The sequence below is a fragment of the Elephas maximus genome, chromosome 2, assembly GCF_024166365.1.
Source record: "Elephas maximus indicus isolate mEleMax1 chromosome 2, mEleMax1 primary haplotype, whole genome shotgun sequence".
NCBI classification, from domain to species: Eukaryota; Metazoa; Chordata; class Mammalia; order Proboscidea; family Elephantidae; genus Elephas; species Elephas maximus.
In genome coordinates this window covers 59425693-59440679 of record NC_064820.1, presented here as the reverse complement: position 1 = coordinate 59440679, position 14987 = coordinate 59425693, and the positions used below count along the sequence as shown (strand labels likewise).

Sequence of the window (14987 nt, the reverse complement as noted above, 5' to 3'; positions counted from 1 at the left end):
GTAAAAGAGCTGAACAGAAGATTTCAAAGGGCAGCTCGAGAAGACGAAGTAAAGTATTATAATGGCATGTTCAAAGAGCTGGAGATAGAAAACCAAAAGGGAAGAACATGTTTGGCATTTCTTAAGCTGAAAAAGCTGAAGAAAAAATTCAAGCCTCAAGTTGCAATATTTAAGGATTCTACAGGGGAAGTACTAAACGATGTAGGAAGCCATCAAAGAAGACAGAAGGAATACACAGAGTCACTACACCAAGAATTGGTTGACATTCAACCATTTCAGGGAGTAGCGTATGATTAAGAACCAATGGCACTAAAGGAAAAAGTCCAAGCTGCACTGACAATGCTGGCAAAAAACAAGACTCCAGGAATTGACGGAATGTCAATTCAGATGTTTTCAACAGACGGATACAGCACTGGAAGTGCTCACTTGTCTATGCATAGAAATTTGGAAGACAGCTACCTGGCCAACTGACTGAAAAAAATCCGTATTTATGCCTATTCCAAAGAAAGGTGATCCAACCAAATATGGAAATTATCGAACAATATCATTAATATCACACACAAGTAAAATCTTGCTGAAGATCACTCGAAAGTGGTTGTACACAGTACATCAACAGGGAACTGCCAGAAATTCAAGCTGGATTCAGAAAAGGATGTGGAATGAAGGATATCATTGCTAATTTCAGATGGATTCCTCCTGAAAGCAGAAAATACCAGAAAGATACTTACCTGTGTTTTCTTGACCATGCAAAGGCATTCGACTATGTGGATAACAAAATATGGATGACATTGCAAAGAATGGAAGACTTTGAGAACACTTAATTGTGTTCACGAGGAACCTGTACATAGACCAAGAGGCAGTAGTTCGAACAGAACAAGGGGATACTGTGCAGTTTAATATCAGGAAAGGTATGCATCAAGCTTGTATCCTTTCACCAAACGTATTCAATCTGTATGCTGAGCAAATAATCCAAGAAGCTGGACTATATGAAGAATAACGGGGCATCAGGATTGGAGGAAGACTCATTAACAACCTGCGTTATGCAGATGACATAGCCCTGCTCGCCGAAAGTGAAGAAGATTTGAAGCACTTTTACCGATGGAGATCAAAGACCACGGCCTTCAGTATCAATTACATCCCAACATAAAGAAAATAAAAATCCTCACAACTGGACCAATAAGCAACATCATGATAAACAGAAAAGACTGAAGTTGTCAAGGATTTCATTTTACTTGGATCCACGATCAACAGCCACGGAAGCAGCAGTCAAGAAATCAAAAGGCGCATTGCATTGGGCAAATCTGCTGCAAAGGATCTCTTCAAAGTGTTGAAAAACAAAGATCTCATCTTTGACTAAGGTGCAACTGACCCAAGCCATGGTATTTTCAACTGCATCATATGCATGTGAAAGCTGGACAATGAATAAGGAAAACAGAAGAATTAATGCCTTTGAATTGTGGTGAAGAGTACTGAATATAGAACGAACAAATCTGTCTTGAAAGAAGTACAACCAGAATGCTCCTTAAAAGCAAGGATGACGAGACTATGTCTTACATACTTTGGACATTTTGTCAGAAGGGGTCAGTCCCTGAAGAAGGACATCATGCTTGGAAAAGTACGGGGGCAGCGGGAGAAAGGAAGACCCTCAAGAAGGTGGATTGACACAGTGGCTGCAACAATGGGATCGTGCATAACAACAATTGTAAGGATGGGATAGGGCCAGGCAGTGTTTCATTCTGTGGTACACAGGGTTGCTATGGGTCAGAACCGACTCGATGGCACCTAACAACCACCACAAATCCTAACCTCTGTGCCTGTGGTTACAATCCCACTTGGGAATAGGTTATCTTTGTTATGTGAATGAGGCAGGATTAGAGTAGGGTGTATCTTGAGTCAATAACTTTTGAGACATAAAAGGGATTTAACAAGCGAGTAGAGGAGAGATGGGGTAAGACAGATGCCAAGACACATGGAGATCTCCAAGGAACCAGGAAGAAGCTGAAGAGACAATGACCTTCTTCAGAGCCAACAGAGAAAGAAAGCCTTCCCCTAAACCCAGCGCTCTGAATTCAGACTTCTATCCTCCTAAACTGTGAGAAAATAAATTTTGGTTTGTTAACGCCTCCCATTTGTCATATTTCTGTTATAGCAGCATTAGATAACTAAGACATCTAGCGAATAATCCATGACCAAGCACACAGAGCTTCAACTGGCTTTTGACTTACTCACTTAAATATAAATTAAGCTGATTTAGTTAAAACAAAATTATTCACTGTTCTGCAGAAAACAGCCAAAAATATTACAATATGGACAATATTTTGGGAACATTAACTCTCAAAAATTGCTTTTAAAAAAAAAAAAGCAACGATAAAACATGAGTCTGTTAAAACAGTCTGTAATTTTTCTTAGCTGAACTTATCCCTCATATCATAATAGAACTCAATTCAGAAGACAAACAGTCATCTGCCATTCATCACCAAATTCCTCCCCCTCTTAGCCCTTCTTTAGCCCTAACTAAGCTATACTGAAACCCATTGCCAAGTCCCAACTTCACTAGGGTTGTTGTTGTTAGCTGCCATAGAATTGGCTCCCCACTTACAGTGACCCCATGCAAGTAGAACTAAACACTGCCTGATCCTGTACCATGACCATGCTCAGTTGTAGATCAGACCATTGTGATTCATAGGTTTTCACTGGCTGATTTTTGGAACCAGATGGCCAGACCTTTCTTCCTAGTCTGAGTCTATAAGCTCCCCTGAAACTGTTCATAGTGGCTGCACATGAGGTGCACTGTCTGGGAACTGAACGTGGGTACCACATGGAAAGTGAGAATTCTACCACTAAACTACACATGTCCCCACTTCACTAAGGGGGGCCTGCTACTTCAAGGAGTTACCCACCTTACAGGCAAGGTAAAAGGATGCCCCCAAGTTGTGGCAAAAAAAAACGTATCTTATAGTACCAAACAATAAACCCTTTTATTATAGCTAAATTGCACATCTGTAGCAACTTTATTATAAGTTTACTGTTTTTTTTTTGCAGGTTTTGTTGTTGTTTTACAATGTCTACCTACAAAAAATAAAAAAACCTATAGATAATCAGTAACTTAAAACAGTAATTTTCATACCACCTCACCTCAGCCTCATTAGTGGCAGGTTTAGCAGAATATGATGGAGTACTGCTAGACTTGAACAAAAGGTAATCTCTAATTTCTTCCCTCCCCCGTATCTCCAATGATGTTATTCAGAGATAAAGAAATCTCAGTTCATCTATTGTGACTGACCAAGATTCATATGTAGCTCTGCTGTACTTCACAGCATATTCTGGAGATCTTAGGGGAAAAAAAAGAGCCTGCAACATTAAAAAAGCAGAAGGAGGGCACCTACTGAATATTCATTCAAGTATTAACAGAAGCAAACATTTTCCCAAAGTGTTTTCCTTCAATTGTTTTTACCGCCAGAGTTTTTCTTTCATCTCTTCCAAAATCAGTTTTATCAGCTTAACGTCTGTCTTAAATACAAATTGTTCTAGAACATGTGGTTCTTACCACCTCTCCTGGGAAATCCTCTGTCCCGTGTCTGATTATCTTCGCTGTCATTAGACTCTTGAATAGAAATGTAACACGTGAACAGCATCTAAATAATTAACTTTAAAGACATAATATCTAAAGAATAACACAGTCGCAAGATAAATTAGTAAGGAAATAAGATAAATAGGTTCTTAAGTTAAAATATAAACAGTTTAATTTTTGAAGTAATTTTCATTAACAGATATATAAAGATAATATTCAGAGTCAATTCCCTATACAAATCATCTACTGTATCTAAGTATTAAATGATAAATATAAAATTGATAACCCACTATTTGCCAAGCACTAACAAGGCACTATAAGCCAAAAAATAAGAATTTTATAAACATCATTTGAACTAAAAATGGTTTCAGGAATATCTAAACTACAAACTAGGCAGATGGTCCTCAAATGAGGTCCACAGACCACTAGAAATACATGACTGTTCTACTTATAGTACCATCACATATTTTTCTCTTATTTAACTTTCCTGAGACACTGGTGCTTTCTTATAAATATTCAAACCCTTCCCCATTCACCCGAATGAAAGAATGTGGGGGAGATGCTGGCTTTTTTGTTTTCATTGATGGTCACATTACCAGGGTTCTTAAATAGTGGTATGAAGATCCCTACAAATAAGGATACCTAAAAGAATTATCTGGAGTTAGGTAAAAATAAAATTCCCAGACCACACCCCACAGATGTTTATTCTGAAAAGTGGGAAGTGACAGTGAGGAATGAATAAGACTTTCAGTAACTTTAGAATTATTTTATGTTATTAATATAACTCTTAGTGATAACTTTAAGCTTTCCAGAAGACTTTAACAAAGCCAATCATGTTTGGGAAACGCAGAGATGGTGTCAAAGAATCTTTGCACATGTCACAGTGTTTACTATCTGAGAACTTAAAGTCACAGTAATGACACCAAGTGACTAAACAGCTTGAAGGTTATCAGTTAAATTCCTGTTTAAGAGTATTAATCCATTTAACATTTAATATATATATTTTTTACAACAAACAAGCATTGAAGAGCTCTTGTTGCAAGGTCCTACGTGAGCTGTAGTCAAGAAACAACAAATAGTCTTGAAGGGCTACCTAACATCATGATAACTTTCCTGGAAGTAGGATTTAACACTAAAAGGGAGCTGAGCAGGAAAGAAAATTTTGGAAAGAAGGTTGTCCCTGGAATAATGATGATGATAATAGCTGACATTTATTGCCTTATAGAAAAAAAAAAAAAACTTATTAATTTGGGACCTGGAAGGAAAAGGGAGTCTCATACTGAGGCACTTAAATTCACCCAAAACAAATCTATAGTTATTTTGATCACAATGGGAATTAAGATAGGAATACAGGTAATCACATTAGGGGAAAAGAGGGGAAGGATACATGGAAACCCTCTGTACTACTTTTTCAACTTATTGTGAGTCTTACAGTATTTCGAAATAAAAAGTCATTTAAAAAATGATCTCTGTAGAGTCAGCAAATAAAACCAAACATGAGCAACAATAGGATAATGATTCCAAGATCAGTTACAACCACAGCTTCAAACAGGTTCAGTCAAGGAGGCAACACTGGGACAGACCTGAATTTTTAGAAGCTGGGTAAACTGAAATGGTAACCGAATGGCAAAAATAATGGGTCGAAGCCCTGCTGGAAACTTAATCTCACTCTCAGAAAACAAGGGCAGCATAAGCGTTGCATAGGAGCCAAACCTCTCGCCCATGGTACATTTGGAAACAGCACTGCTCCACTCCAAGATTGCAGCTTTGAACATGAGCACTCCCTGCAGGCCTGCAAATAATCCAATCTCATGCATTAGGCTCCGGAAAGGGCTCACTACCCTCTTCCAAGTCTCTCACTCTGGGGCTTCGACCTATTAATTTTTCCCGTTCTGGTTACCATGCCAGATGACCCAAATTGTACAAATTTGGATCTGTTCCAGTTTCACCTCGTTGGTCATGAGTGAACCGGCTCAAACCAGTTCGAAGCCCTTATTGCCACCTACTTATTACATAATATAAAAATAGTGGTAATAACACTTTTTAGAGCTTAGTATGTACCTGGCACGGTTTTAAATGAATTATATGTATTAACTTCTTAAATCCTCATAAAAACCTCATGACAGAAGTATTATCCTCATGTTATAATTAGGGAAAAGGGAGTACAGAAAGGTTAAGCACCTTTTACAAGACACAAGATAATGCAACTGACATGAGGAAGATCTGGGTCTCACGACTAAGCAGTCCAACTTCAAAACTTCAACTCCTTATCACACTATACTATCTAGAGAAACTAACTTACAGGAAAAAAAAAACAACCACAAAACACACCACCCATTTGTGTGCAAAGTAAAGGCTTTTACCTTGAATAAGAGAAAAGAAAGACCAAACAGAAAAACTGTAAGTCATTTGGGGGAGGGGGGATTCTCTCAAGAGCTTTGAGAAACCAGAACTTCTGCTCAGAAGGTCTCCTGCATACCACATCTAGAAATCAACTGGGGAGCCTTCGAAGTCTTTGCTAAGAGGAAATGATCTTGAATATTAAATGAGTTAAAAGTCAGATTAAAACAGAAAGGATCAAGTAGAAACGGAAAAAATGTTTTCTTCTCTCAAATAACAACTTTATGTTACATATTTTTTCATCTGATCTGAATGAGACAGGTGAGAAAGCAGAGAAACAAGAACATGAAACTGGCAATTGTTCCGGGAAAGTCTTATTTGTTATATTAAAACCCCACTTTATTACAAAAGAGTTTTTTGGTTTTTCTTAATGTTTTATTTTATTTGCTGTTGTTGAGAATATACATAGCAGAACATACATCAATTCAACACTTTCTATATATACACAATTCAGTGACATTGGTTACATTCTTCAACCATTCTCTCTCCTTTTCCAAACTGTTCCTCCCCTATGAACATAAACTTACTACCCGCTAAGTTTCCCAACTAGTATTTCGAGTTACAATTGACAATTTGATCCCATACAGATAGCCCTAAAAGGAGCACAATGCTCAAGGCAGACATGTTTTACTAAGTAACCTAAACTACTGTTTGGTTTTTAAGACTTCAGGAGATATTTCTGGTTTAAAGTTTACAGGTTATCTCAGGGCAATAGTTTTGGAGGTTCACCCAGCCTTCATGGCTTCAGAGATTCTGGATTCCATAAAAATTTGACATTCTGTTCTGCATTTTATTCCTTTTGATCAGGATTCATCTATACAATCTTTGATCAAAACATTCAGTAATAGTACCCAGGCAACATCCAGTTCTTCTGGTTTCATGACAAAGAAGGCAACTGTTCATGGAGGCAATTAGCCACATATTCCATTTAGTCCTCCTATTCCTGTCTGTCTTTCCTCCTCTGTTGCTCCTGGCTAATAGAGGTGAGCTGCTGTACCTCAGAAGGCTGCCTGCACGCTTTCAAGACCCCAGGCACTATGCAATGAACTAGGAGGTAGAACAGAAGCACTAAATGTAGGCCAATTAACAGGGATATCTCACGAAACCATGACCCTAAACCTCCAAACAAAGAAACCAAATTCCATGAGAAGTTTTGCGTACATAAGCAGTCTCAGCAGCTGCTCTTTTTCTGTTGTAGTAAATAGACCTGCGGTGTGAGAAATGACTTTCGTGTGGCCTTTCTAGCCACAGTCTTGTAACTCAGCAGGGCTGTATGATCGGGTAATTGTGGCCTACCAAGTGGATTGGTCAGTTTTGCCATTCTGCTGGGCTTAAAATGAGCCACCCCAAGGGTAGGAAAGAGAGAATCCTACCACCATCAAGGAAAGAGAGACCAGCAGGAGAGACCCACAGAGGGAGGAGCAGTAGGCTTCCTGGACCAGAGAGTAAGAAAGCTGAGTGCCTTTAGGCCTGAGGGCCAGGGAGAGGTGTGCCTGTTGAGCACAACTGAAAAGGGGCTGTCCTGATGGAAAAACTGTACTCTGAGCATTACTCAACCTAAACTGTATCCTATTGCTTCCTTAATAAACCCCGTGACTGTAAGCATAGTCTCAGTTCTGTGTGGCCGTTGCAATGAATGACTGAACCCAGCATAGAAGTAGAGACTGCCATGGGACGATATCTATCACACAACTTTTGCCAGTTCAACTTTTTACAGGTATACAGTTTACTGACAGCAATTACACTAATCAGCTGTCAACCCTACATTTAATCAATGTAATTTTTCCATCATCATAAACCAAAACCCAGTGCTCAATAAGCAAAAACCTCCCTTTTTTCCCCTCCCTCCTGCCCCTAGTAATCACTAATAAATGTTGTTGTTGTTGTTGTTAGGTGCTATGGAGTCAGTTCTGACTCACAGCAACCGTATGTACAACAGAATGAAATACTGCCCGGTCCTGCGCCATCTTCACAATCCTTGCTATCTTTGAGCCCATTGCTGCAGCCACTGTGTCAATCCATTTCACTGAGGGTCTTCCTCATTTTTGCTGATCTTCTACTTTACCAACCATGATGTACTTCTGCAGGGAACATACAAAGTATGTGAAACGAAGTCTTGCCATCCTCGCGTCTAAGGAGCATTCTGACTGTACTTCTTCTAAGACAGATTTGTTCATTCTTCTGGCAGTCCAAGGTATATTCAATATTTCGCCAATACCACAATTTCAAAGACACCAATTCTTCGAGCTTCCTTATTCACTGTCCGGCTTTCATATGAACGTGAGGTGATTGAAAACACCATGACTTGGGTCAGGCCCACCCTTAGGCCTCAAGGTGACATCTTTGGTTTTTAATACTTTAAAGAGGTATTTCGCAAAAGACTTGCCCAATGCAATAAGTTCCTATTCTTATCTTTATATAAGGTCACATATTTGTCCTTTTGTGACTGACTTATTTAACTCAGCATAAGGTCTTCAACCCCCACATGTCTGTCGGTTTGTCATAATGTGGGGGCTTGTGTGTTGCTGTGATGCTGGAAGCTATACCACCGGTATTCAAATACCAGAAGGGCGACTCATGGTGGACAGGTTTCAGGTGAGATTCCAGACTAAGGCAGACCAGGAAGATGGACCTGGTGGTCTACTTCTGAAAAAAATTAGCCAGTGAAAACCTTACGAATAGCAGTGGAACACTGTCTGATATAGTGCTAGAAGATGAGCCCCCCAGGTTGGAAGGCTCTCAAAAGACAATTGGGGAAGAGCTGCCTCCTTAAAGTAGAGTTGATCTTAATGACATGGATGGAGTCAAGCTTTCCAGATCTTTACCCGCTGATGTGGCATGACTCAAAATGAGAAGAAACAGATACAAAATATCCATTAATAACTGGAACATGGAATGTATAAAGTATGAATCTAGGAAAATTGGAAGTTGTCAAAAATGAAATGGAACACATAAACATTGATATCCTAGATGTCAGTGAGCTGAAATGGACTGGTATTGGCCACTTTGAATCAGACAATCATATGGTTTACTAAGCCACAAATGACAACTTGAAAAAGAACAGCGTTGCATTCATCATCCAAAAGAACATTTCAAGATCTATCCTGAAGTACAAAACTGTCAGTGATAGGATAATATACATATGCCTACAAGGAAGACCAGTTAATACGACTATTATTCAAATTTACGCACCAACTACTAAGGCCAAAGATGAAGAAATTGAAGATTTTTACCAGCTTCTGCAGGCTGAAATTGATCAAACATGCGATCAGGGTGCACTGATAATTACCTGGGATTAGAACTCAAAAGTTGGAAACAAAAAAGGATCAGTAGTTGGAAAATACAGCCTTGGTGACAGAAACGATGCCAGAGATTGCAGGATAGAATTTTCCAAGACCAACAACTTCTTCACTGCAGATACCTTTTTTCACCAACATAAACAGCGACCATACACGTGGACCCTGCCAAATGGAATACACAGGAATCAAACCAATTACATCTGTGGAAAGAGAGGATAGAAAAGCTCAATATTATCAGCTGGGACCAACTGGGGAACAAACCATCAATTGCTCATATCCAAGTTCAAGATGAAATTGAAGAAGTCCACCAGAGCCAAAGTACAACCTTGAGTATATCACACCTGAATTTAGAGACCATCTCAAGAATAGATTTGACATGCTCAACACTAGATCAGACGAGTTGTAGAATGACATCAAAGACATCATACATGAGGAAATCAAGAGGCTGTTAAAAAGACAGAAAAGCAGGGAAGACCAAAATGGATGCCAGAAGAGACTCTGAGACTTGCTCTTGAACATCCAGCAGCTAAAGCAAAAGGAAGAAACAATGTAGTAAAAGAACTGAACAGATGATTTCAAAGGGCAGCTCGAGAAGACAAAGTATTATAATGACATGTGCAAAAAGCTGGAGATAGAAAACCAGAGGGGAAGAACAAGCTCTACATTCCTCAAGCTGAAAGAACTGAAGAAAAAATTCAAGCTTTGGTTGCAATACTGAAGTATTCTATGGGGAAAATATTAAACGACTCAGGAAGCATCAAAAGAAGATGGAAGGAATACACTGAGTCATTATACCAAAAAGAACTGGTGGACATTCAATCATCCTCAAGAGGTAGCATATGATCAGGAAATGTTGGTATTGAAGGAAGAAGTCCAAGATGCACTGAAGGCACTGGCAAAAAACGAGGCTCCAGGAATTGATAGAATACCAACTGAGATGTTTACATGAACTGATGCAGTGCTTAAGTGCTCACTTGCCTATGCCAAGAAATTTGGAAGGTGGCTACCTGGCCAAACGACTGGTAGAGATCCATATTTATGCTTATTCCCAAGAAAGGTGATCCCACTGAACATGGAAATTATCAAACATTATCATTAATATCACACCCAAGTAAAATTTTGCTGAAGATCATTCAAAAGCAGCTGCAACAGTATATTGACAGGGAACTGCCAGAAATTCAGGCCAGATTCAGAAGAGGACTTGGAGCCAGGGATATCATTGCTGATGTCAGATGGATCCTGGCTGAAAGCAGGAAGTACCAGAAAGTTGTCTGCCTGTGTTTTATTGACTATGCAAAGGCATTCAACTGTGTGGATCAACAAATTATGGATAACTTTGCAAAGAATGGGAACTCCAAAACACTCAATTGTGCTCATTGGAAATCTGTACATAGATCAAGAGGCAGTTGTTCGGACAGAACAAGGAGATACTGTGTGGTTTAACATCAGCATAGGTGTGCATCATGGTTGTATCCTTTCATGATACATATTCAATCTGTATGCTGAGCAAATAATCTGAGAAGCTGGACTATATGAAGAAGAACGGGGCATCAGGATTGGAGGAAGACTCATTAACAACCTGCATTACACAGATGACACAACCTTGCTTGCTGAAAGTGAAGAGAGCTTGAAGTATTTACTGATGAAGATCAAAGACCATAGCCTTCAGTATGAATTATACCTCAACATAAAAAAAACAAACATCTTCACAACTGGACCAATAAACAACATCATGATAAATGGGGAAAAGACTGAAGTTGTCAAGGATTTCATTGTACTTGGATCCACAATCAACACCCACGGAAGCAGCAGTCAAGAAATCAAAAGATGCATTGCACTGAGTAAATCTGTCGCAAAGGACTTCTTTAAAGTGTTGAAAAGCAAAGATGTCACCTTGAAGACTAAGGTGCAACTGACCCAAGCCATGGTATTTTCAATTACATCATATGCATGTGAAAGCTGGACAATGAATAAGGAAGACAGAAGAACTGACGCCTTTGAATTGTGGTGTTGGCGAAGACTACTGAACATACCATGGACTGCCAAAAGGACGAACAAATGTGTCGTGGAAGAAGTACAACCAGAATGCTCCTTGGAAGTAAGGATGGGGAGACTGCGTCTTACATACTTTGGACATGCTGTCAGGAAGGATCAGTCCCTGGAGAAGGACATCATGCTTGGTAAAGTAGAGGGTTGACAAAAAAAAAAGAGGCAGACCCTCAACGAGATGGACTGACACAGTGGCTGCAACAATGAGCTCAAGCATAACAACGATTGTAAGGATGGCACAGGACCGGGCAATGTTTCATTCTGTGGTACACAGGGTCACTATGAGTCAGAACTGACTCGAAGGCACCTAATAACAACAACATCTTCAAGCTCCATCCATGTTGCAGCATGTAAGATTTCATTTCTCTTTCTGGTTAAGTTATATGTATGTACCACACTTTGTTTATCCATTCATCCACTGATGCGCAATTTAGGTTATTTCCACTTATTGGCTATTATGAGTAATCCTGCAATGAACATTAGTGTACATGCCTGTCCATGTTACTACTTTTAAGTCCCTTGGGTATATTCTCAGCAGTGGAATTGCTGGGAATGGTTCTATTATTAGTTTTCTGAGGAACTGCTACACCGTTTTTCACAATGGCTATACCATTTTGTATTCCCACAGCAATGCATAAAGGTTCAATTTCCCTGCATCCTCGCCAACAATTGTTATTTTCTGGGTTTGTGTGTCTGTGATTTATGTTAGCCATCCTAGCAGGTGTGAAACAGTATCTGATTGTGGTTCGGATTTGCATCTCTCTGATGGCTAATGACATTGAGCATCTTTTCATGTGTTTGGTGGCCATTTAAATGTCCTCTTTAGTGAAATGTCTATTCAAGTTCTTTGCCTATTTTTTTGTTGTTAAGTTGTCAAAGTTATACAGATTTTTTGGCTTAGATTCTTACTGGATACCTGATTTCAGAAGACATTCTCCCAGTTGGTAGCTTGTCTTTTCAGTATTTCAGTGAAGTCTTTTGATGAACAAGAAGCCCTGGTGGCACAGCAGTTAAGAGCTTGGCTGCTAACCAAAAGGTCAGCAGTTCAAATTTACTAGCCACTCCTTGGAAACTCTATGTGGCAGTTCTACTCTGACCTATAGGGTTCCTATGATTAGGAATGGACTCTGGCAATGGGTTTGGTTTAGGTTTTTTGATGAACAAAAGTTTTTAATTTTTATGAGGTCCCATTTATTTATTTTGTCATTTGTTCTTTGTGCTTTTGTATTATATTAGACAATCCATTGTAAAAAGCTAGGCCCAACAGCCTTGCACCTGTATTTTCTTCTAAGAATTCTACGGTTTTAATTTAAACATTTAGGTCCTTAATCCATTTTGAATTTTTGTGTATGGTGTGAGGTTTAAGTCCTGTTTCATTTTTCTGCATGTGGAAATCCAATTTTCCCAACACCATTTGTTAGAAAGGCTCTTCTTTCCCCACTGAATGGACTTAGCACCCTTGTCAAAAATCAGCTGACCAGAGATGTGTGGTTTTATTTCTGTACTTTCCATTCTATTCCACTGGCCTATATATCTATTGTTATACCAGTACCAGGCTATTTTGATTATTGTAGCTGTACAAAATATTTTGAAATCAGGAAGTATGAGTCCGCCTATTTTGTTCTTCTCCTCCAACACTGCTTTAGCTATTTGGGGCTATTCAAGGACTGGTTTTTCCATTTCTCTAAAGAAAACTTCTGGGATTTTCATCTGGATTGTGTTGATCTCTTTGGGTAGTACTGACATCTTAACAATATTAAGTCTTCCAATCCATGAACATGGAACATCTCTCCATTTGTCTTCTTTTATCTCTCTCAGCAGGGTTTCATCATTTTCATTGTACAAGTCTTTCTCATCCCAAGATAAATTTATGTATTCCAAAAGAGTTCTAAAGTGATCAGGTCTAGTCTTGGTTTTGACTTTGTTACAGTATAGTAAGATCAAGTCTGAAACATTTAATGAATATACTGTTACCAAACTCATTGCCGTCAAGTTGATTTTGACTCATAGCGACCCCATAAGACACAGTAGAACTGTCCTACTGGATCTCCAAGGATTGACTGGTGGTTTCCAACCGCCAACACCTTTTGGTTATCAGCCATAGTTCTTAGCCACTGTGCCACCAGGGCTCCTTTAATGAATACAGATGGCATCTATTAAATGTTTACCATGAATGTGTTTGGTACTGAACTTAGTGTTTTGGCATGCATTCTCATTTAGTCTGCCTAACAAGCCTTTGAAAATGGACTGCCTCCATCCTACAGAATAGGAGTCTGTGGCTTAGAGAGGTTGAACAACTTGCTCCAGGTCATTCAATTAGCAGGCAGCAGAGCAGGGACATGAAACAAAGTCTGGAATGCCAAAGTTTCCTATGTTATACAGATTCAACAGGTCAGTGGTTCCCAACAACAACAACAACAAACCCATCAGAACCACCAGGTATGCTTTTTAAATACAGGTTCCAAGGCCTTATTCAAATCTACTTAATCAGATTTTCCAGAGAAAGCACAGTTCATTACTGTAGTCTATCTTTGGTGATACTACTCTCTTCCATTTTTTATATCCTCTTTGTTCCCCAAACCAGAGTATTAGTACCTTTGATAGAAAATCCATTATTCTCATTTACCTTTTTCCACCTTCAATGTGTTCTTAAAAGATTTGAGTCCAAATAGGGATTCATGTGTTCCAAACTATGTTTATACAGAAGTGGAATTTTGATTGTTGACTTGCTATTTATGTTTTCCTAAGGTAGTACAGCATTCAAAGGTCATACCTCATAGATTAACTAAGGCAGGAGGCAACAGGCCAAATTAAGATGTCTGAATTCTTGATCAACAATTAGTAACGTCCTTAGTTAAGGTCCTAGCTCTAGCTGCTTCATAAAATTGGTTTTAAGTATAAGGGAATTGGACCAGAGTAAGATCTCAAATTTCTCTTAAGTATGTATTCTTGACATCAAATTAAAAAGTCACTGCAAAAATACTGAACTTACCTCTCCAAAAACCAGAGCTATCACCTTCTTCGAACTTGTCATTTAAAAAACCTATACAAAATATAAAATGAAACTTGCAAATTATTGAAAACAATTACCTGTGCCTCAATGGTTAAAAAAAAAAAATCCTTAGAAAAACAAGTTATGAAGCCCTTTTAAAATAAGATAAACTATGTGTAAAATGTACATATAAATTTTAGGTGAGAACTCATACAAGCTGTAATATAAATTCTGTCCTGTGTTAATTTATCAACCCCATTCTCTTAAATTTAAAAACAACTTCCTTTTCAGCCAGTTTTGTATTACCTCAAATGTCATGTACTCCTCTGTAAATACATTGGTAAAAAGGGTTATATGACAGTCAGTATAAGGCCTATATACTTTCTGTTCAAAATATCAAAATTTTATAAATCAACTCATAATCTCCCCATCTGTCAGAGTAAAATACGAAATCCATCTGCCAACTTCTGTTTACCAAACTAAAAAAAAAAAATTCTTTCATCAAGTCCTGCTTTCAAATTTCTCACTTAATAAAAACCTATGTCTAGATTTAAGCATTTCTGTGTAGCATACAGGCATGTCTCTACAATTCATTTTAAAAACATGCATCAGTAATATTTCATAAAATTAAAAAATGCTGAGCCTTAATCACTTTAAATGCAAAGATACTCAGGGA

General features: G+C 38.5%; 1 protein-coding gene across 1 annotated transcript in view; it reads right to left on the bottom strand.

The window, feature by feature from the left end:
* Positions 1 to 14987, bottom strand: part of DDX4 (DEAD-box helicase 4) — a 139981-nt gene that overhangs the window by 61418 nt on the left and 63576 nt on the right. The window contains exons 8-9 of the mRNA XM_049863796.1: positions 14312 to 14362; positions 3548 to 3604 (exon numbers count right to left, since the gene is read on the bottom strand). Coding sequence (XP_049719753.1) covers positions 3548 to 3604; positions 14312 to 14362 — 108 coding nt within the window. The remainder of the gene's footprint in view (positions 1 to 3547; positions 3605 to 14311; positions 14363 to 14987) is intronic.